Here is a 24,865-nt window from a genome sequence, read left to right as displayed (position 1 = left end):
GTTCAGTAGGAACAGGGGAGGAAATAAGCGTTCTCATTGTGGTAGCTCTGTTTGAATTTTTATTTATTTTGTGTCCACTGGATTAGAAAGCTAGAAAGAGTTGGCTGTCAAGCTAATTTCCCCCAGCAGGAAAATATAAGCATACAGCCATAAAACAATGGCAACACACACACACATATGGACAGTTTGCACACACACACACGCACGCACGCACGCACACACACACGTATGGACAGTTTGCACACACACATATAGACAGTTTACACACACACACACACACACACACACACACACACACACACACACACACACACACACACACACACACACACACACATATGGACAGTTTGCACACACACACACACACACACACACACACACACACGCACACATATGGACAGTTTGCACACACATATGGACAGTTTGCGCACACACACACACACACACACACACACACACACACACACACACACACACACACACACACATATGGACAGTTTACACACACACACACACACACACACACACACACACCCTAGACTAGATGAGTAACTGTTTTGGTCTTTGATTGCAGGATGGACTTTGATGACGAGGATGGGGAAGGACCAAGTAAATTTTCAAGGTGAGAACAGTGAACGATGGCCGACTGATATTTCCATGTAGTAAGTGTCACTCATTGTTAGAACAAATAACTCTTTCTATGAGAAGCAGTCAAGTTCTAGACTTGAAGTTGTTGCTATGAGTGTTTATTATACAGAATTCCAGATTTTGTACAGTCATTCCTTGTTGTCATCTTATTGCTATGGACATTCAATCACATTTACCAAACCCATTGTTTCATATTTTCAAGCGTTTTAACATTTTTGATCTGTTAAACGTTTTTTTGTTCCTAAAAAGCAGCTTCAGCTGTCGTTCCACCCACAGGCATTCTCTCACGTGTTGTTTTTCTCCAACGTGTGGTTTTTCCTCTATTCTGTGTTCTCTCAGATTTATCCAGAGTTCCCTGGCAGCAGTGGTCTCTGTTAGTGGAGTGGGGACAATGCCCTCTGCTGGGGAGAAGATAGACTACAACAGCATGTTGTATATAATGAGAAACACACTACCTCTCTGCCACATTACTAACTCTCTCATTTTAAAATTGATGAGAAGAGCCTACCAAACAACCAGAGCCTATTGACCAAAAATACCACATTGATAAATAGTGGGCTTTGTTGCAGACATCCAGCATGCCACTGCTTATTATAAAAAGTGTTCTCACACACCTTCTGAAAGTCTCTTGTTACTCCATACCTGACCAGGCCACGGGAAGTCCTATTTTTCAAGTTCTCTCCCCTGTCTAGTCCACTCTAGTGAGGCCTTCTTAGAGGCCAGAGAGTACCGATCCCATAGGGCTCTGTCAAAAGTAGTGCACTACATAGGGAATAGTTAGCACTTTTTTAGCCACTTAATACAATGCATGCCCATTTTCTGCTGTAACACCCATTACCTGTCCTGTGCATGTTGCTCTCATCAAAATATCTAACACTTTTTAAAGCCCATAAATAGCATGTGTATCATTCTAATTCTACACGTGTTATCCCTTATTCAGGCTACCGTGTTCAGGTTACTGTGTTATCCCTTATTCAGGCTACCGTGTTCAGGTTACTGTGTTATCCCTTATTCAGGCTACCGTGTTCAGGTTACTGTGTTATCCCTTATTCAGGCTACCGTGTTCAGGTTACTGTGTTAGGGTGTGTTCAGGCTACCGTGTTCAGGTTACTGTGTTAGGGTGTGTTAAGGCTACCGTGTTCAGGTTACTGTGTTAGGGTGTGATCAGGCTACCGTGTTCAGGTTACTGTGTTAGGGTGTGATCAGGCTATGATTATCAGGCTACTACTGTGTTAGGGTGTGTCAGGCTACCCTCATCAGGCTACCGTGTTCAGGTTACTGTGTTAGGGTGTGTTCAGGCTACCGTGTTCAGGCTATTGTTATCAGGCTACTACTGTGTTAGGGTGTGTCAGGCTGCCCTCATCAGGCTACCGTGTTCAGGCTACCATGTTAGAGTGTGGTCAGGCTACTGTGTTTAGACTACGGTTATCAGTCTACTGTGTTAGGCTACTGTGATCAGGGTACTGTGATCAGGGTACTGTGTTAGGGTTTGGTCAGGCTACCATTTTCAGGCTACGGTTATCAGTCTACTGTGTCAGGCTACTGTTCTCAGGATACTGTGTTCAGGCTACCTTGGTGGTGTGGTCAGGCTACTGTGTTTAGACTATGGTTATCAGTCTACTGTGTTAGGCTACTGTTCTCAGGCTACTGTGATCAGGCTACTGTGTTAGGGTGTGGTCAGGCTACCGTGTTTAGGCTACGGTTCTCAGGCTACTGTTCTCAGGCTACTGTGTTCAGGCTACCGTGTTCAGGCTACCATGTTAGAGTGTGGTCAGGCTACTGTGTTTAGACTATGGTTATCAGTCTACTGTGTTAGGCTACTGCCTCAGGCTACTGTGTTTAGACTATGGTTATCAGTCTACTGTGTTAGGCTACTGCCTCAGGCTACTGTGATCAGGCTACTGTTCTCAGGCTACTGTGTTCAGGCTACCGTGTTTAGACTACGGTCTCAGGCTACTGTTCTCAGGCTACTGTGTTCAGGCTACCGTGTTTAGACTACGGTCTCAGGCTACTGTTCTCAGGCCACTGTGTTCAGGCTACTGTGTTAGGGTGTGGTCAGGCTACCGTGGTCATGCTACTGTGTTCAGGTGTTTGCATCTCAGTGAGTGGTGTCCCAGGTGTTACATGCTGTGTTTCTTCTCTGCTCCTCTCTCTAGGTATGATGATGATGATCAGATACCTGGTGATGATAAGGAGAGATATGCCAGGTAGGCCTGGCCTGCTAGAGCTCCACAGGATTTGACTGACTCACCCCACCTCCCAGGGCTTGACTAAAACACTTACCTAACGTTTACAGCAGTGTTAGGTTACATCTGCTCTTTTCACCATGCATTTTTTTTTAAAACACTAACTGTTTAGCATGGATAAAAAGGATGTTTTTACAGTTGTCTTTCATTCCTTAATGGAAATATCAGGTGTAAACTTAATTTGAAACAGTGCAGCCAAGCACTGAGTGAATTTGACCCACAGAGCTGTGGAGACTTGGATAGAATACGGTCAAAAGGAAAGCCTGAATGCCCAGGGACTTTAAATGGAAAGCCTAAATTCCCAGGGATTTCAGATGGAAAGCCTAAATTCCCAGGGATTTCAGATGGAAAGCCTAAATTCCCAGGGATTTCAGATGGAAAGCCTAAATTCTCAGGGATTTCAGATGGAAAGCCTAAATTCCCAGGGACTTCATACCCCTGGACATTTACAGCAATGTTGATTAATGTGCAAGTCAAATTCAAGTAAATCATACCAATTCAAAAATCTATCAAAGCTCCCCGAATTTATATTAGTAACTCTGAATACAAACATCATTTTCAAAATGGACAATTTATTAATCTGATGTTTTATTCATCATTCATCTTCATCGTGTATTTATGCCACCAGACCTCTGCTATGGAAATGAAGGTTCTGTCCCAAATGGCTCCCTATTCAGTTAGTGCTGACTCAAAAAGGGCTTGTATGGAAACCTCACCCTATTCAGTTAGTGCTGACTCAAAAAGGGCTTGTATGGAAACCTCACCCTATTCAGTTAGTGCTGACTCAAAAAGGGTTTGTATGGAAACCTCACCCTATTCAGTTAGTGCTGACTCAAAAAGGGTTTGTATGGAAACCTCACCCTATTCAGTTAGTGCTGACTCAAAAAGGCTTTGTATGGAAACCTCACCCTATTCAGTTAGTGCTGACTCAAAAAGGCTTTGTATGGAAACCTCACCCTATTCAGTTAGTGCTGACTCAAAAAGGCTTTGTATGGAAACCTCACCCTATTCAGTTAGTGCTGACTCAAAAAGGGTTTGTATGGCAACCTCACCTATTTGGGACATTAGAAATATAGTGCCTTCAGAAAGTATTCACACCCATGGACTTTTTCCACATTTTGTTGTGTTACAGCCTGAATTTAAATTGATTCAATTTAGATGTTTTTGTCACTGTCCTACACACAATACCTCATAATGTCAAAGTGTTTACAAATGAATTACAAATGAAAATCTGAAATGTCTTGAGTCAATAAGTATTCAAGCCCTTTGTTATGCAAGCCTAAATAAGTTCAGGAGGAAACATTTGTCACAAGTTGTATGGACTCACTCTGTCTGCAATAATAGTGTTTAACATGATTTTGGAATGACTACCTCTGTACCCCACACATACAATTTTCTGTACGGTCCCTCAGTCGAGACATGAATTTCAAATACAGATTCAACCACAAAGACCACAGAGGTTTTCCAATGCCTAGCAAAGAAGGGCATCTATTGGTATATGGGTAAAAAATAAAGTAGACATTGAATATTTCTTTGGGCGTGGTGGAGTTATTCATTACACTTTAGATGGTATATCAATACACCCAGTCACTACAAAGACACAGGCCTCCTTCCTAACTCAGTTGCCAGAGAGGAAGGAAACCGCTCAGGGATTTCACCATGAGGCCAATGTTGACTTTAAAACAGTTAGTTTAAAACTGAGGATGGATCAACAACATTGCACTTACTCCACAATACTAACCTAATTGACAGAGTGAAAAGAAGGAAGCCTGTACAGAATACAAATATTCAAAAACATGCATCCTGTTTTCAACAAAGCAAAGCAATTCACTTTGTGTCCTGCATACAAAGTGTCAAGTTTGGGGCAAATCCAATACAACACATTACTGAGTACCACTCCATATTTTCAAGCATAGTGGTGGCTGCATCATGTTATGGGTATGCTTGTAATCGTTAAGGACTATGGAATTTTTCAGGATTAAAAAAAAACTGAATGGAGCTAAGCACAGCCAAAATCCTAGAGGAAAACCAAGTTAAGTCTCCTTTCCAACAGACACTGGGAGAGGAATTCACATTTCAGAAGGACAATAACCTAAAACACAAGGCCACATCTACAATGGAGTTGCTTACCAAGAAGTCAGGGAATGTTCCTGAGTGGCTGAGTTAGTTTTGACTTAAATCTGCTTGAAAATCTATGGCAAGACCTAAAAATGGTTGTCCAATTTGACAGAGCTTGAAGAACTTGGGCAAATGTTTCACAATGCAGGTGTAGAAGCTCCGAGAGATTTACCCAGAAAGACTCACAGCTGTAATCGCTGCCAAAGGTGATTGTAACATGTATTGACTCATTGGGTTGAATACTTATCTAAGTAAGATATATTAGTGTTTTATTTTACACATTTTTGACATTACCAAGTATTTTGTCTAGATCTTTGAAAAACATGACAATTAAATTCATTTTAATCCCACTTTATAACAACAAAATGTTGGAAAAGTCAAGGGGTGTGAATACTTTCTGAAGGCAATGTATGTTATTCACACATGACGTTCATGATCAAATAAATGAACATAGAATTTGAGGACCCGTCTATCCGTAGCTCAGAGATTGTGTTCTGGTCTGCTGTGTTCTTTAATCCCTATATGTTCTTTATGTCCTCAGAAGACAAACTCAAACGCTGAAAAGCAACTGAATAACTTCTCTTCTCCTAACTTCCTTTTAGTCTTCTCTAGTACAGAGTATTATGGTTCTTAGAGTACGTGCACATACTCCTATCTCCAAGAATGGCTGACAATGAATTCAGTTTAAGTAAAAGTGTGTATCCAGCCATAGGTAGGTGTTGAACAACCAAGTTTGAAGTCGGTTCACTAGAGTTTACCTTACTATATTACAACTAACATACTAAGCTTTTTTTTAACACCCAAAGTTCCAATTCAAACCAATGGAGGCTAAATATTTTGTAGGCAGCCCGTCCTGCCTAAGCACTGCTAGTATAACACTGGTATATGCAGATGGTTGTCACTGGATGCTCATGTTAGAAAAAAAACGGCATTATCATGAAATCAGAATTGGGTTTAGGGTTATGGTGCATACACATCAATACTAAAACAAATGCACAAACACACACCAAATCGCCCCACAGTACAGCCTCAAAGACCCCTTCTGTCTGCTCCATACTTTTCACTGATTTGTGAATTTAAAGATAAGAAATTATGTTTACATTTACATCCTGTCCACCGTGGCCAACCAGTGACGACCACCACCCCTGGGTGTCTACGGCTCTGATCTGGAGCCGTGTGATAACCGCCCCCGACCACCAGCGAAGCCTCCCCCTATGTGTCTAAATCCTCCTCTCTGTTCCAGAGAGAACCACAGCGAGATAGAGCGGCGTCGCCGTAACAAGATGACCCAGTACATCACGGAGCTGTCGGACATGGTGCCCACCTGCAGCGCTCTGGCCCGCAAGCCAGACAAACTGACTATCCTCCGCATGGCCGTGTCCCACATGAAGTCCATGAGAGGGACCGGGAACACGTCCACTGACGGGGCGTACAAGCCCTCGTTCCTGACCGAACAGGTATTATAGGTGGGGGTGACGATGGCCGCGTTCCAGGCTGACTACATTGCAGACAACTACCAGATCTCACAAACTGTTTAAGCTAACTGCATCGTACGATATCGCATGATATCGCAATCTGATAACCCAACTGCGCTGTCGATGAAATGGCACACGACCATTGGTTGATGCCATGCAATGACTGCAATGTAGTCGGCCTGGAACACGACCAATGTGTGTGTGTTTTGTGGGTGGGTTGGTCATGGGGGCTGATGTGCGCGTATCTGTGTGTGTGTGCGTTTTGCGTGTGTGTGTGTCTGTGTGAGTAATTTAGCAGGGTCTACAAACCCTCCTCCTCAGCAAACAGGTAATAATAAAACAACTTTATTTGTATAGCACATTTCATACAGAGACCGCAACTCAAGGTGCTGTACATAATAAAATAGTGATAATAGTCATTAAAAAGTAAACAATAAAAAGACAAAGTAACTTTAAAGGCAATAAAAGCAGCATAATATGATCAAAATGAATACAAACACATAGGAATTAGAGATGAAAAAAGAGTACATAAATAAACTAGTACAAAGCCAAACTGAAAAGGTGAGTCTATGAACTGGTTTTGTTCTGTTCTCTTTGACTCTGCATTTGGGTTCTGTACGTTGGGTCTGCACATATGTGCAGCTCTACAAATGATATCCGCTGACACAATTTCCTGTCAGCATATTGATCTTATCAATTTGAAATAAATAAAGCTTTTGCAGGCTGTCTGTCATGTCCCCTGCCTCTGCCCTTGGCGTGTGTGTCTGTTTGTCCCGGATTTTCACCAATGGTATGTCAGTCAATACTGTATATCCCTCATCTTTACTGTGACGTGTGTTTCTGCTCTGCCATCACACATGTGTGTGTGTTCTGTTTCTCTTTTCTCCTCTCGTCTAATAGGAGTTGAAGCACCTCATCCTGGAGGCGGCCGACGGCTTCCTGTTTGTGGTCGCCGCGGAGACGGGCCGCGTGATCTATGTTTCTGACTCGGTGACGCCGGTGCTCAACCACCCGCAGTCGGAGTGGTTTGGCAGCACGCTGTATGAGCAGGTGCATCCTGACGACGTGGACAAGCTGCGGGAACAGCTCAGCACCTCAGAGAATTCCATGACAGGTAGGAATACTGCTATACACATAGCTTTCACTAGGGAATATCAATGTTGGTTCGCAATACTGTTCAGGAATACTGCTATTCCGTTAACTAGAACTCCATGTCAGAGGTAGGAATGTTGGTTGGGAATGCTGCTTAGGAATACTGCAGTTTCCCAAGCTAGAACTCCACGATAGGTAGGAATATTGGTCCGCTATACCGTTCAGGAATAACTGTTCACATAGCTAGAAGTTCTTGCACGTGTCCTTGCCAACCAACTGCTACCCCTGTCTGAGGAAGTACTCCCAGAATCACAGTGTGGCTTCCGCCCGTCCGGAGGTACTGCAGATATGATCTTCAAAGCACGCCAGCTACAAGAGAAGTGGCGGGGACAAGGCCGGTGAAAAAAGCTACACATCAGTAAAGAGCCCTGTCTGCTGATAGAATGTGGAACGAGTCTCCTATTTTAAAATATGCATATATGCATATCTGTTCTGGATGGGAAAGCCCCAGGTCCATTTCGGAACGGGTTCAACTTTTTGAACCTGTGAAGGCCTCTATGCCACACTTCTGGTGGACACTAAAATACAGCTGCCCTGACAAGTTCATCGGAATACTGGTCTACAAAGCGGATGAAAAGCGTGCCCAAAGTAAACTGCCTGTTACTCAGGCCCAGAAGCTAGGATATGCATGTAATTGGTAGATTTGGATAGAAAACACTCTAAAGTTTCAGGCGAAACCCCGAGGACAAACCATCCCCCCTCCCCCCAAAAAATTCATCCTACCACTGTTTTCAATAGCTGTCACTTTTATTATAAGGCGAAATCCTCCCCAATTGCAGTTCCTAGGGCTTCCACTAGATGTCAACAGTCTTTAGAAAGAGTTTCAGGCTGGTTTTTACAAAAATGAGGTAGAAGTTGTAGTTTTTTAAGTGGCTCCCATTTTAGCTGTAGTCTTTCCATGCGCATGGACGAGAGCGCGTTCTTTTTGTTTATCTCCGGTAAAGACAATAACGATTCTCCGTCTTAAATTTTATCGTTTATTTACGTATTAGGGTACGTAAGGTTTGGTTATAAACGTTGTTTGACTTGTTTGGATAAGTCTATTAGTAACTTTTGGGATTCATTTTGTATGCATTTTGATGGAGGGAAACCGGTGGATTAGTGACTGAAGCGCGCCAGCTAAACTGAGTTTTTATGGATATAAAGAAGGACATTATCGAACAAAAGGACCATTTGTAATGTAACTGGGACCTTTTGGAGTGCCAACAGAAGAAGATCTTCAAAGGTAAGGCATATATTATATCGCTATTTCTGACTTTCGTGTCGCAACTGCCTGGTTAAAAAATTATTTGCGGGGCACTATCCTCAGATATTCGAATGGTGAGCTTTTGACATAAAGTCTTTTTGAAATCTGACACAGCGGCTGGATTAACAAGAAGTTAAGCTTTTTTTATGTATTACATGTATATTTTCATGAAAGTTAATTATTTTTAATACTGTAGTTTGAATTTGGTGCTCTGCAATTTCACCGAATGTTGTCGAGGTGTGCCGCTAGCCGTAACAGGTTAAATGTTTTGTCTTGCCCATTCACCCTCTGAATGGTACACATACACAATCCATCTCAATTGTCTAAAGGCTTAAAAATCCTTCTTTAAACTGTCTCCCCATCTACATTGATTTGAAGTGGATTTAACAAGTGGGATCATAGCTTTCACCTGGATTCGCCTAGTCAGTGTATGTCATGGAAAGAGCAGGTGTTCCTAATGTTTTGTACACTCAGTGTATAATACAGCACCAACTCTGATGGAATTCCATGTCACCCGGATGCCCAACTCACGCCTCCCAAAGTAGCTGATGCACTCCCAGTTGAAGGAAGGTTAGTGAGCCCCTGGCGGGCAAAATAAATGCTACAAATACAACATGAAAACAAACCTTAAGAAATTCCACATCACCAACAACTGGGAGGAAACCATGCTAAACAGACACAACTGGGAGGAAACCGCACTAAACAGACACAACTGGGAGGAAACCGCGCTAAACAGACACAACTGGGAAGAAACCGCGCTAAACAGACACAACTGGGAGGAAACTGCGCTAAACAGACACAACTGGGAGGAAACCGCGCTGAACAGACACAACTGGGAGGAAACCGTGCTGAATAGACACAACTGGAAGGAAACCGCTCTAAACAGACACAACTGGGAGGAAACCGTGCTAAACATACACAACTGGGAGGAAACCGTGCTAAACAGACACAACTGGGAGGAAACCGCGCTGAACAGACACCACTGGAAGGAAACCGCTCTAAACAGACAACTGGGAGGAAACCACGCTAAACAGACACAACTGTGAGGAAACCGCGCTAAACAGACACAACTGGAGAGAAAAACATTTAGATAGTGACGGTCCCATCCTGTTCTGTACCCAACTCTCTGACAGATAGTGACAGTCCCATCCTGTGCTATACCCAACTCTGACAGATAGTGATGGTCCCATCCTGTTCTATACCCAGCTCTCTGACAGATAGTGACGGTCCCATCCTGTTCTATACCCAACTCTCTGACAGATAGTGACGGTCCCATCCTGTTCTATACCCAACTCTCTGACAGATAGTGATGGTCCCATCCTGTTCTATACCCAGCTCTCTGACAGATAGTGACAGTCCCATCCTGTTCTATACCCAACTCTGACATATAGTGACAGTCCCATCCTGTTCTATACCCAACTCTCTGACAGATAGTGACAGTCCCATCCTGTTCTATACCCAACTCTGACAGATAGTGACGGTGGTCTTCACTCTTATTCTCATTCCCAGAAGTCCGTGACAGATTCTATTGCGTCCTATAAAGGGAAAGGGGGATACCTAGTCAGATCCACAACTGAATGCATTCAACTGAAATATGTCTTCCGCATTAAACCCAACCCCTCTGAATATAGCTCAGTAAGCCATACTTTAGCTATGGAATTCTACTCCAAACTGTTTCATCAATAGTTAAGATAGTTAAGACCGCTCTGGTTAGGATGAGTAACAAGAATGACTGTTTCCCTGCCTGGAAGAAAGGTGTGCATCCATAGGACACTGTATTGTATCTGACAAGGAGGGATATACAATAACTGTTCACTAGAGGGCACTGTAGCCATGTGAATACCACCATCAATCTGTCCTCACATAGACTCTACAGCCCCTCTTCTGAATCTAACGGTCCACAACACACAACCATCACACACTCTTCTCTCCCTCTGGAGAGTATCGAGGACGCACACGCATAGAGACTCACACTTTGATACACACACACTTACACTCACGTGCCCTTTGAAGTCAGTCAGAGCATTAGAGCCTTGGCCCATTGTGAAACCTAGTGTAACTAAACGAACTATGTTTTGTTCTGTCTGGCCTTCTTTCTCCCCCCGTTTTGTAGTTTGTGTGTGTGTGTGTGTGTGTGTGTGTGTGTGTGTGTGTGTGTGTGTGTGTTAGCGTGTGTGTGTGTGTTAGCGTTAGCCTGCCTGCCTGAACTGTATGTGCATGATTAGAATCAAGTGTGTTTGCCAGCTCGCTGACAGAGAGAGACCAGACAGATCAGTTCAGGCTACTGTTGTTTTGTTTGGAGCAGTTGTTGCTGTCTGCAGCTTAGTGTTGGAGCAGTTGTTGCTGTCTGCAGCTTAGTGATGGAGCAGTTGGTTCTGTCTGCAGCTTAGTGATGGAGCAGTTGTTGCTGTCTGCAGCTTAGTGTTGGAGCAGTTGTTGCTGTCTGCAGCTTAGTGATGGAGCAGTTGTTTCTGTCTGCAGCTTAGTGATGGAGCAGTTGTTGCTGTCTGCAGCTTAGTGTTGGAGCAGTTGTTGCTGTCTGCAGCTTAGTGATGGAGCAGTTGTTGCTGTCTGCAGCTTAGTGATGGAGCAGTTGTTGCTGTCTGCAGCTTAGTGATGCAGCAGTTGTTGCTGTCGGCAGCTTAGTGATGGGAGTCATAGTGATGGAGCAGTTGTTTCTGTCTGCAGCTTAGTGATGGAGCAGTTGTTTCTGTCTGCAGCTTAGTGTTGGAGCAGTTGTTGCTGTCTGCAGCTTAGTGATGGAGCAGTTGTTTCTGTCTGCAGCTTAGTGATGGAGCAGTTGTTTCTGTCTGCAGCTTAGTGATGGAGCAGTTGTTTCTGTCTGCAGCTTAGTGATGGAGCAGTTGTTTCTGTCTGCAGCTTAGTGATGGAGCAGTTGTTTCTGTCTGCAGCTTAGTGCTGGAGCAGTTGTTGCTGTCGGCAGCTTAGTGATGGAGCAGTTGTTTTTGTCTGCAGCTTAGTGATGGAGCAGTTGTTGCTGTCTGCAGCTTAGTGATGGAGCAGTTGTTGCTGTCTGCAGCTTAGTGATGCAGCAGTTGTTGCTGTCGGCAGCTTAGTGATGGGAGTCATAGTGATGGAGCAGTTGTTTCTGTAACAGCTTAGTGATGGGAGTCATAGTGATGGAGCAGTTGTTGCTGTCGGCAGCTTAGTGATGGGAGTCATAGTGATGGAGCAGTTGTGCTGTCTGCAGCTTAGTGATGGGAGTCACACTTGCTGTCTGCAGCTTAGTGATGGAGCAGTTGTTGCTGTCTGCAGCTTAGTGATGGAGCAGTTGTTGCTGTCTGTAGCTTAGTAATGGAGCAGTATTTTCTGTCTGCAGCTTAGTGATGGAGCATTTGTTTCTGTCTGCAGCTTAGTGATGGAGCAGTTGTTTCTGTCTGCAGCTTAGTGATGGAGCAGTTGTTGCTGTCGACAGCTTAGTGATGGAGCAGTTGTTGCTGTCTGCAGCTTAGTGATGGAGCAGTTGTTGCTGTCTGCAGCTTAGTGATGGAGCAGTTTTTGCTGTCTACAGCTTATTGATGGAACAGTTTTTTCTTTCTGCAGCTTAGTGATGGAGCAGTTGTTGCTGTCTGCATCTTAGTGATGGAGCAGTTGTTGCTGTCTGCAGCTTAGTGATGGGAGTCATAGTGATGGAGCAGTTGTTGCTGTCTGCAGCTTAGTGATGGGAGTCATAGTGATGGAGCAGTTGTTGCTGTCTGCAGCTTAGTGATGGGAGTCATAGTGATGGAGCAGTTGTTGCTGTCTGCAGCTTAGTGATGGGAGTCATAGTGATGGGAAGAGAAGGTTGTTGAGGAGGTCAATTCAGGTCAATAACTCCCATAAGGACCAATGGTACGTTGTGGCCACCCCAAAAAATGTACAACAAAAAAATCTAATATATCTATCATTGTGTACAATGTGATGTGTTAGCATATGTAATACATGTCAGTACATGGTTAAGGTCGTTGATAGGAGTGTTAGGGGTTATCCAGGGGTTATCCAGGGTTATCAGAGGTTTTCAGACCTCAAGTAGTCATTTTTGCAACAGAAGGCATGGGACATGTACTCATCTCTAATAATGTTCAGTAAACTTTGGTTTTGGAGTGGGAGTGAGACAGTGAGTCTTCTACAGTAATCTTACAGAGTGCTAACAACATGCTCCCAGTGTGAAATTCAATTGAACATGATTTCCCAAATGGTACTCTTTTCACTATGAAGTGCACTACTTTTGACACAAGTCCTATGGGCCCACTATATAGGGAATAGGATGCCATTTGGGATGCATCCTCTCTCCGAGTTCCCCCTCATCTGTTCTGAGCCGCCCCATGTAAAACTCTGCTGACATTTCTCCTCCGCTCTGACACACACGGATGTTCCCGTCGCCTCCCAAACCACACGTCTCAGATTAACACCGATTGCTGCACGGGGGTGGAATATACTCCCCTGAAATTGGAACATTTAACTGATTTCATCTCCTAGCTGGTGTCTTCTCAGTGTAGCCTGATCATTTGTCCTGGAGTGGAAAATAGCTCCAGATAAAATATTTAGCCTGCATCAGCCCCTGATCAGCCTATGATAAGCCCCATGGTTCTCACTGATTGTGTGTGTGTGTGTGTGTGTGTGTGTGTGTGATTAGCCTCATGTTTCACAGTGATTGAGTGAGCCCGGTTACTCCTCCCACTCCCTCGCATGGCTAATGAGCTGTTTGCATGCCGAGGTTACTGATTGGATGAGCATGCATATTATATGAATAGGGATTGGACCAGGCCGAAAGGGAATGAGGACCCGCTGGCAAAGTGAGAGATGAAATGCTTCAACCTCCGTTCCGTCTGTGGGTGTGAGGGTGGGATGGAGAGGGGGAGGGAAAGGGGGATGGAGTGGTAGGTATACAGTTGGATTCACTTCACATGGCTTCACTCTGAGTTTAATCTGTCAGAAAGAGATGGGGAGAGATGGATTCTCATCCATCATATAAAGATGAAAGGATGGACAAATATAGAGGGATGGATAGAGGATGAAGGGATGGATAGGATGGATAGAGGAAGGATAGCGGATGAAGGGATGGATAGAGGGAGGATAGGGGATGAACGGATGGATAGAGGGAGGATAGCGGATGAAGGGATGGATAGAGGGAGGATAGGGGATGAAGGGATGGATAGAGGGAGGATAGGGGATGAAGGGATGGATAGAGGGAGGATAGGGGATGAAGGGATGGATAGAGGGAGGATAGGGGATGAACGGATGGATAGAGGGAGGATAGGGGATGAAGGGATGGATAGAGGGAGGATAGCGGATGAAGCGGATGAAGGGATGGATAGAGGGATGGATAGAGGGATGAATCGATGGATACCGGATGAAGGGATAGATAGATATGGATGAAGGGATAGATAGAGATGGATGAAAGGATAGATAGAGATGGATAGAGGGATGAATCGATGGATACCGGATGAAGGGATAGATGGAGATGGATGAAGGGATAGATGGAGATGGATGAAGGGATAGATAGAGATGGATGAAGGGATAGATAGAGATGGATGAAGGGATAGATAGAGGGATGAAGGGATAGAGGATGAAGGGAGGGATAGAGGAGGGATAGTTGTCTACATCTAGTCTCTGGGTCCTGTCTGGATAATGAAACTACATGTAGACTCAGCCTCTGGGTCCTGTCTGGATAATGAAACTACATGTAGCCTCAGCCTCTGGGTCCTGTCTGGATAATGAAACTACATGTAGCCTCAGCCTCTGGGTCCTGTCTGGATAATGAAACTACATGTAGCCTCAGCCTCTGGGTCCTGTCTGGATAATGAAACTATCTGTAGCCTCAGCCTCTGGGTCCTGTCTGGATAATGAAACTACATGTAGCCTCAGCCTCTGGGTCCTGTCTGGATAATGAAACTACATGTAGCCTCAGCCTCTGGGTCCTGTCTGGATAATGAAACTATCTGTAGCCTCAGCCTCTGGGTCCTGTCTGGATAATGAAACTACATGTAGCCTCAGCCTCTGGGTCCTGTCTGGATAATGAAACTACATGTAGCCTCAGCCTCTGGGTCCTGTCTGGATAATGAAACTATCTGTAGCCTCAGCCTCTGGGTCCTGTCTGGATAATGAAACTACATGTAGCCTCAGCCTCTGGGTCCTGTCTGGATAATGAAACTACATGTAACCCCAGCCTCTGGGTTCTGTCTGGATAATGAAACTACATGTAGCCTCAGCCTCTGGGTCCTGTCTGGATAATGAAACTACCTGTAGCCTCAGCCTCTGGGTCCTGTCTGCGTAATGAAAATACATGTATTCACAGCCTCTGGGTCCTGTCTGGATAATGCACACTGACTCTGAAGTATTTGTTTTCACTCTACTTTCGTGTGTGTGTGTGTGTGTGTGTGTGTGTGTGTGTGTGTGTGTGTGTGTGTGTGTGTGTGTGTGTGTGTGTGTGTGTGTGTGTGTGTGTGTGTGTGTGTGTGTGTGTGTCAGGGTTTATGTTAGAAAATGTGGCGCGGGACATAGGCAAAGTTCCCCTGTCCAGTGTCTGTGTTCTTTTGGCCATCTTAATCTTGTTGTTTGTTTTATTGGCCAGTCTGAGCTTTTTCTTTGCAACTCTGCCTAGAAGGCCAGCATCCTGTGGAGTCGCCTCTTCACTGTTGACGTTGAGACTTGTGTTTTGTGGTACTATTTAATGAAGCTGGCAGTTGAGATACAGCTAGACACTCTAATGTACTTTCCCTCTTGCTCAGTTGTGCACCGGAGCCTCCCAGTCCTCTTTCTATTCTGGTTAGATTCAGTTTGCGCTGTTCTGTGAACGAGATCTTCAGTTTCTTGGCAATTTCTCGCATGGAATAGCCTTAATTTCTCAGAACAAGAATAGACTGACGAGTTTCAGAAGAAAGTTAATTGTTTCTGGCCATTTTGAGCCTGTAATCGAACCCACAAATGCTGACGCTCCAGATACTCAACTAGTCTAAAGAAGACCAGTTTTATTGCTTCTTTGATCAGCATGACACTTTTCAGCTGTGCTAACATAATTGCAAAAGGGTTTTCTAATGATCAATTAGCCTTTTAAAATGATATACTTGGATTAGCTAACACAACGTGCCTTTGGAACACAGGAGTGATGTTGCTAATAATGGGCCTCTGTACGCCTATGTAGATATTCCATTACAAATCTGCCGTTTCCAGCTACAATAGCCATTTACAACATTAACAATGTCTACACTGTATTTCAGATCAATTTGATGTTATTTTAATGGACATTTTTTTAAATTTTCTTTCAAAAACAAGGACATTTCTAAGTGACCCCAAACTTTTGAACGGTAGTGTACATATTATATTTGAGATTCTTCAAAGTAGCCACCCTTTGCCTTATTGACAGCTTTGCACACTCTTGGCATTCTCTAAACCAGCTTCATGAGGTACTCACCTGGAATGCATTTCAATTAACAGGTGTGCCTTGTTAAAAGCTAATTTGTGGAATTTCTTTCCTTCTTATCCTCTCTGGGGTATGTGGGACGCTACAACTATTATATACCATTTTAAAGATACACTTCTCGTTAATCCAACCACATTGTCCGATTTCAAAAAGGCTTTACGGCGAAAGCATAACATTAGATTATGTTAGGACAGCGCCGAGACAAGAAAAACCACACAGCCATTTTCCAAGCAAGGAGAGGCGTCACAAAACCAGAAATACAGCTAAAATGAATCACTAACCTTTGACGATCTTCATCAGATGACACTCCCAGGACTCAATGTTGCACAATACATGTATGTTTTGTTCGATAAAGTTCATATTTATATCCAAAAAAACATTTTACATTGGCGCGTGATGTTCAGAAAATGTTTTGGCTCCCAAAACTTCCGGTGAATGAGCACATCAATTTACTAAAATACTCATCATAAACGTTGATAAATTTACAACAGTTATTGAAAGAATTATAGATACACTTCTCCTTAATGCAACCGCTGTGTCAGATTTCAAAATAGCTTTACGACGAAAGCACATTGTTCAATATTTTGAGTACAGAGCTCAGCCATCAAAGCAAGCTATACACTTACCCGCCAGGTTCTGGAGTCAACAAAACTCAGAAATAGTATTATAAATCTTCACTTACCTTTGCTGATCTTCGTCGGAATGCACTCCCAGGACTTCCACAAGAAATGTTCATTTTGTTCGATAAACTCCATATTTATGTCCAAATACCTCCGTTTTGTTCGCGCATTCAGATCACTATTCCAAAGGCATAATGCGCTAGTGCAAAACCCGAGACGAAAAGTCAAAAAGTAGAAACATGTCAAACGATGTTTACAATCAGTCCTTAGGGTCTTTTTATCATAAATCTTCGATAATATTCCAACCGGACAATAGCGTATTCATTACAGAGGAAAAAGAAGGAACGGCGCGCCTGCGTGACTGTGCGCCTGTGTGACTGCGCGCCTGTGTGACTGCGCAGTAAACAACTCATTGGCCTCAGGCAGTCCACTTGTTGAGTCAGCTCTTATTCTCTCCCCAGTCACAGTAGAGGCATGAAACAAGGTTCTAAAGACTGTTGACATCTAGTGGAAGCCTTAGGAAGTGCAAAATGACCCCACAGACACTGTAGTTTGGATAGGCAGTCACTTGAAAAACTACAACCACTTCCTGGTTGGATTTTTTCTCAGGTTTTTGCCTGCCATATGAGTTCTGTTATACTCCCAGACATCATTAAAACAGTTTTAGAAACTTCAGAGTGTTTTCTATCCAAATCTACTAATAATATGCATATCCTACCTTCTGGGCCCGAGTAGCAGGCAGTTTAATTTGAGGACGTTATTCATCTGAATTTCCGAATACTGCCCCCTGTCATCAAGATGTTTTAATGCATTTGAGCCAATCAGTTGTGCTGTGACAAGGTAGGGTGGTATACAGAAGATAGCCCTATCTGGTAAAAGACCAAGTCCATATTATGGCAAGAACAGCTCAAATAAGCAAAGAGAAACGACAGTCCATCATTACTTGAAGACATGGTCAGTCAATCTGTAAAATTTCAAGAACTTTGAAAGTTTCTTCAAGTGCAGTCGCAAACACCATCAAGCACTATGATGAAACTGGTTCTCATGAGGACCGCCACAGGAAAGGAAGACCCAGAGTTACCTCTGCTGCAGAGGATAAGTTCATTAGAGTTAACTGCATCTAGATTGCAGCCCAAATAAATGCTTCATACAGTTCAAGTAACAGAAACATCTCAACATCAACTGTTCAGAGGAGACTGCGTGAATCAGGCCTTCATGGTCAAATTGCTGCAAAGAAACTACTACTAAAGGACACCAATAAGAAGAGACTTGCTTGGGCCAAGAAACACGAGCAATGGACATTAGACCGGTGGAAATCTGTCCTTTGGTCTGATGAGTCCAAATGTGCGATTTTTGGTTCCAACTGCTGTGTCTTTGTGCGTCGCAGAGTAGGTGAACGGATGATCGCCTTATGGTGTGGGGTGCTTTGCTGGTGACACTGTCAGTGATTTATTTAGAATTCAAGGCACACTTAACCTGCATGGCTACCACAGCATTCTGCAGCGATACTCTATCCCATCTGGTTTGCGCGCAGTGGGACTATCATTTTGTTTTTCATTAGGACAATGACCCAAAACTCACCTCCAGGCTGTGTAAGGGCTATTTGACCAAGGAGGAGAGTGCTGCATCAGATGATCTGGCCTCCACAATCACCTGACCTCAACCCATTTGAGATGGTTTGGGATGAGTTGGACTGCAGAGTGAAGGAAAAGCAGCCAAGAAGTGCTCAGCATGTGGGAACTCCTTCAAGACTGTTTGAAAAGCATTCCAGGTGAAACTGGTTGAGAGAATGCCAAGAGTGTGCAAAGCTATCAAGGCAAAAGGTGGCTACTTTGAAGAATCTCAAATATACTTTTGGTTACAGCATAATTCCATGTGTTATTTCATAGTTTTGATGTCTTCGCTATTATTCTGCAATGTAGAAAATAAAAACCCATGAATGAATAGATGTGTCCAAACTTTTGACTGGTACTGTGTGTGTGTGTGTGGTTATAATAAATATGTGGGGGATTGGAAATTATGCAGACAATTACATGTATGGAAGCTACAATCTGCAGTTTTAAAGCTGATCTAACCCCCCTCCAAAAAGAAGAAACACTTATAGGTGAAATGTATTTCCGTCGACTGGTATTTCCATCAATGAAGAGGCTAACAACCATTATTTTGCTATGTTGTTTATATTCCTGATAATTGGCCAGCGCCAGTTTTATTTATCTGCTTTTCATATTACCAACTAAAGGAAACCCTGGGGGGGGGGGTGTGTGTGCACGTCAAATACATGGATATTTGTGTGTGAAACCAACCAAGTCAAGACAGCTGGCTCTGCTCTTCCAGAACCATGACAAATATTATGTGTATAACAAACTTCTAAACCTCCCTTCTCTGTAAAATGATTGTACTACCACTTTGCATGGGAAGCTACTGTTTAGCAGTCGGCAGCAACTGTAACGGTCGTCGTATGTAGTAGACCAAGGCGCAGCGGGTTGAGTGCTCATTTGAACTTTTATTGAACACTTAAATAACAAAACGAACGGACGCACAGTATTGCAGGCTAAACACAGCAGTGCAAAAACAACTTCCCACAAACCACAAGTGAAAAAAGGTATGACTCCCAATCAGCAACAACGATGTTCAGCTGTTCCTGATTGAGAGCCATACCAGGCCAACAAAGAAATACACAACCTAGAAAATCATAGAAATACAAAACCAGAACAATACCCAAAAACCCCTAAAACACAAAACAAACCCACCCCTCTTACATAATAACATACCCAATAAACCCCGAAACACTCTAAACAAACGCCCCCTGCCACGTCCTGACCAAACTATAATAACAAATAACCCCTTTACTGGTCAGGACGTGACAGCAACTGAACTCTATGTAGTTTGTGGGTCTTGATCTAAACTCCCAGGGTCCATACTTATGACATAGTATGTCTCTTGAGTTAAACCAGTGGTAACACGACCTAGGCATGGACAGTTTGATTTCCCGTAACAATAGTTGTTCCCCATATACCTGATCACGTCCTAATATCTTCAACAATCGTCTGTGCTCATCATTCCTTGACATTAAAGCTGCAATATGTAACTTTTTGGGCGACCTGACCAAATTCACATAGAAATCTGAGTTATAGATCTCATTTAAAGCAAGTCTAAGAAGCAGTAGACCTGTTCTATGTGCACTATTTCTATGCTTGCCGTTCTTATGTTTTGTTTTTGCGTCTTTAACCAGCTTTAAACAGCTGAAAATAAAATATTTTTGGTTATAGAAAATGTATTTCAGAGGTTTAGATGGTACAATGATTCTCTACACTATACTTGCTTGTTTTGTCACAAACTGAAATTAGGCGAACTATTTGAATTTTAGCAACCAGGAAATGGCGGAGCGATTTCTGCATAGTGTACCTTACTGCATAAATCCAATCAACTGCTAAATATGTTCCAAAAGGTCTAAGCCGTAGGGCTAATCGATGCCGTAACTATGGTCCCTGGAACTATGAACTATGTTGTTATTTTGGTCATTTGAGTACGGGTAGCTGTGGTTGTTAAGGGAGAGAGGAGGCTAGGTGCCAGCCAGGCACATTCATCTGTGCCTGGTTATCATTCCATCATTGTTGTGTATCCCCTGGCCATTCAGAGATGGAACAATGACAGTTTTCTCACACCTGGGTTGTGTTGAATTGCAAACCGTAGTAAAACGTTTTGCAAAGGAAAAACAAATCTGTATTCAGTGTTTCCCCTAGGATTTGTTTTAACAGCAGTGGGAAAGTGTGGGTGTTTTTGCTGTTTTAAAGCTAATTTCTTGCAATTCTACACATTTTGCCATGGCTTATGTCTTGTTCTTATGCTGTCTGAGTGACTCAAACATTATAACAAAATCAGTAGAGGCACCGTGCCATGACATTGAGAATTTTAGATTCTCTCTGACTATCTAGTTTTTATTTTGATGATTGTTAGTTCGTAAAGATATTATTTAAATATATATAGGTCCATTACTTTCCTACTTACTTTATATCTGGTAATAGTTGGTTTAAGTTTACACTAAAAACTTTTTACCATCCCGATTTAATTTAATTTTTTTGTATTTTTATTTTGTTTGTCATTTTCTCTCGATTGACCCTGGTTTTCAAAATCTGACTCTTTCACTGAAAGTCGACCAGTAGAAGCAGCAGTGACATGGCAGCTGTTGAGGACTTCAGTGGCCTGTCACTGCTTTATCTTATCTCCTTTGAGTGTCACACTCCATAGACACACATGGTTTGACAGCACATACCGCACATTCCTTCTGTGTGTGTGGCGCACCTAGACCTTAAACAACCCCTAGCACTGCACATAGAAACACATGGTTTTTGGACTGGATGGTAGTTGGCGTAGACACACACACACATATCAACACACACACACACATCACACACAGTCTACAAATGTCTGCATGTCTTTGCTGCTCCACTTTCCTTGGATCTCCCTTGGATGCCATCATTCCAGCTGATCACCCTTCCTGTGTGGGGTGTATTGATCCCTTCATTTCCTCCCGGTTTCCCTGAAATCATCACTAAGTGGAGACCATCCCTGACCAATGGGGATAACAGGCAGACACACACACACACACACACTATATAAACGGGAGCTCAACACAAATCAACACACTAACACAGCTGATGGTGTCCAGACATGTGCAGTGTTTTTCTTCTCCCTCTACCCTGCAGTGTTTCACATGGAATTAGTTCCAGGATAAACTTTACCTGTTGTGCTCAACTGACAGATGGAGAGAAGCAGAGGATAGCTTCACACACACACACACACACACACACACACACACACACACACACACACACACACACACACACACACACACACACACACACACACACACACACACACACACACACACACACACACACAGCAGCTAGCCCCCCAGCTTTCCTGCTAACAAGAGAACATGTTAGTCATCTCCTCCAGACAAGCCTGGGAATTCACTGATTAAACTATCTCCTCGTTAAGTCATTTACCGAAACCCAAGCCCTGTGTGTGTGATGACTTCTCTCCTGTCGCCTGTTCTCTGCTGTCCTGGAAGCCCAGCCAAGCCTAACCTCCGTCAGTTAGAACATGAGGTCACACAAACACAGCAGATGAAACTCACTCTCACACAAACAAACTTGTTTGCACTTGTTGGTGTCTTAGTGTGTGGTGGGGGTGGGGGTGTGTTGATCTCTCAGGGGAAATAACATGATGTAGCCAATGTGTTCCTGGTCTGGTTTTTTGTTTGGGAAACATACCTCTACTCTCCTGTCTCTATCCTCTTCATGGTAATAATACAGGTAAATATCCTCATCTCCTGTCTCCATCCTCTTCATGGTAAACCATGGTAATAATACTGGTAAATAACCTCATCTCCTGTCTCCATCCTCTTCATGGTAATAATACTGGTAAATAACCTCATCTCCTGTCTCCATCCTCTCCATGGTAATAATACTGGTAAATAACCTCATCTCCTGTCTCCATCCTCTCCATGGTAATAATACTGGTAAATAACCTCATCTCCTGTCTCCATCCTCTTCATGGTAAACCATGGTAATAATACTGGTAAATAACCTCATCTCCTGTCTCCATCCTCTTCATGGTAAACCATGGTAATAATACTGGTAAATAACCTCATCTCCTGTCTCCATCCTCTTCATGGTAAACCATGGTAATAATACTGGTAAATAACCTCATCTCCTGTCTCCATCCTCTCCATGGTAATAATACTGGTAAATAACCTCATCTCCTGTCTCCATCCTCTCCGTGGTAAACCATGGTAATAATACTGGTAAATAACCTCATCTCCTGTCTCCATCCTCTTCATGGTAAACCATGGTAATAATACTGGTAAATAACCTCATCTCCTGTCTCCATCCTCTCCGTGGTAAACCATGGTAATAATACTGGTAAATAACCTCATCTCCTGTCTCCATCCTCTTCATGGTAAACCATGGTAATAATACTGGTAAATAACCTCATCTCCTGTCTCCATCCTTTCCATGGTAATAATACTGGTAAATAACCTCATCTCCTGTCTCTATCCTCTCCATGGTAATAATACTGGTAAATAACCTCATCTCCTGTCTCTATCCTCTTCATGGTAAACCATGGTAATAATACTGGTAAATAACCTCATCTCCTGTCTCCATCCTCTCCATGGTAATAATACTGGTAAATAACCTCATCTCCTGTCTCCATCCTCTTCATGGTAATAATACTGGTAAATAACCTCATCTCCTGTCTCTATCCTCTTCATGGTAAACCATGGTAATAATACTGGTAAATAACCTCATCTCCTGTCTCCATCCTCTCCATGGTAATAATACTGGTAAATAACCTCATCTCCTGTCTCCATCCTCTTCATGGTAAACCATGGTAATAATACTGGTAAATAACCTCATCTCCTGTCTCCATCCTCTTCATGGTAAACCATGGTAATAATACTGGTAAATAACCTCATCTCCTGTCTCTATCCTCTCCATGGTAATAATACTGGTAAATAACCTCATCTCCTGTCTCCATCCTCTTCATGGTAAACCATGGTAATAATACTGGTAAATAACCTCATCTCCTGTCTCTATCCTCTTCATGGTAAACCATGGTAATAATACTGGTAAATAACCTCATCTCCTGTCTCCATCCTCTTCATGGTAATAATACTGGTAAATAACCTCATCTCCTGTCTCCATCCTCTCCGTGGTAATAATACTGGTAAATAACCTCATCTCCTGTCTCCATCCTCTTCATGGTAATAATACTGGTAAATAACCTCATCTCCTGTCTCCATCCTCTTCATGGTAAACCATGGTAATAATACTGGTAAATAACCTCATCTCCTGTCTCCATCCTCTCCATGGTAATAATACTGGTAAATAACCTCATCTCCTGTCTCCATCCTCTCCGTGGTAATAATACTGGTAAATAACCTCATCTCCTGTCTCCATCCTCTTCATGGTAATAATACTGGTAAATAACCTCATCTCCTGTCTCCATCCTCTTCATGGTAATAATACTGGTAAATAACCTCATCTCCTGTCTCCATCCTCTCCATGGTAATAATACTGGTAAATAACCTCATCTCCTGTCTCCATCCTCTCCGTGGTAATAATACTGGTAAATAACCTCATCTCCTGTCTCCATCCTCTTCATGGTAATAATACTGGTAAATAACCTCATCTCCTTTCTCTCTTGTCTCCATCCTCTTCATGGTAAACCATGGTAATAATTAAGCAATAAGGCCCGAGGTGTGGCATATGGCCAATATACCACGGCTAAGGGCTGTTCTTATACACGATGCAACGCAGAGTTTCTGGACACAGCCCTTAGCCGTGGTATATTGGTCGCATATAAACTGGTTACCAACATAATTTGAGCAAATATACATGTTTTATCATACCCGTTGTATACGGTCTGATATACCACGGCTGTCAGCCAATCAGAATTCAGGACTCAAACCACCCAGTTTATAATGGTAAATAACCTGTGCATGCGGGTTTTAGAGAAGTGTTTCAGAGCAGTGTTTTTTATGTAATTTTTTTTTGCTCTAACCAATGGAGCTTGAAAACCTGTCAACAATCCATGACCCTAGGAGATACATGTGGTAAAGCTTTTCAACATGTTCGAAACCAGAGCCTTCTAATTGGACTCCTGACCTAATTGGCCAATGGTAATAGTCATATGTCATTCCAGGGCACCCAGAGCCCCAGTGAGATAATGTCTTTATCTAAACATAGTGGTCAGTCCATAGAGGTAGAAAGAGGCCTCATTGCCTACTTTAAAATGGTGGAAACCTTCAATGGCAATGTCCGTGCTAAGACGGGTTGTATTCGTCCAGAGCTCTCTTTCGACCTTCATGGGTCAGTCTCAGGAAGAGAGGGAGCTTAGATCCTTGTATTCTCTCCAATACAAGACTGTAG

General features: G+C 43.1%; 1 protein-coding gene across 1 annotated transcript in view; it reads left to right on the top strand.

The window, feature by feature from the left end:
• Positions 1–24,865, top strand: part of LOC115203452 (aryl hydrocarbon receptor nuclear translocator 2) — a 95,416-nt gene that overhangs the window by 10,193 nt on the left and 60,358 nt on the right. Inside the window, exons 3-5 of the mRNA XM_029768139.1 lie at positions 575–622; positions 6,256–6,469; positions 7,388–7,601. Coding sequence (XP_029623999.1) covers positions 575–622; positions 6,256–6,469; positions 7,388–7,601 — 476 coding nt within the window. The remainder of the gene's footprint in view (positions 1–574; positions 623–6,255; positions 6,470–7,387; positions 7,602–24,865) is intronic.

This window comes from Salmo trutta, chromosome 12 (genome assembly GCF_901001165.1).
Source record: "Salmo trutta chromosome 12, fSalTru1.1, whole genome shotgun sequence".
Classification (NCBI taxonomy): domain Eukaryota; kingdom Metazoa; phylum Chordata; class Actinopteri; order Salmoniformes; family Salmonidae; genus Salmo; species Salmo trutta.
The sequence above is the reverse complement of the archived record's forward strand: the minus strand, read 5'-3'. Positions and strand labels throughout refer to the sequence as shown.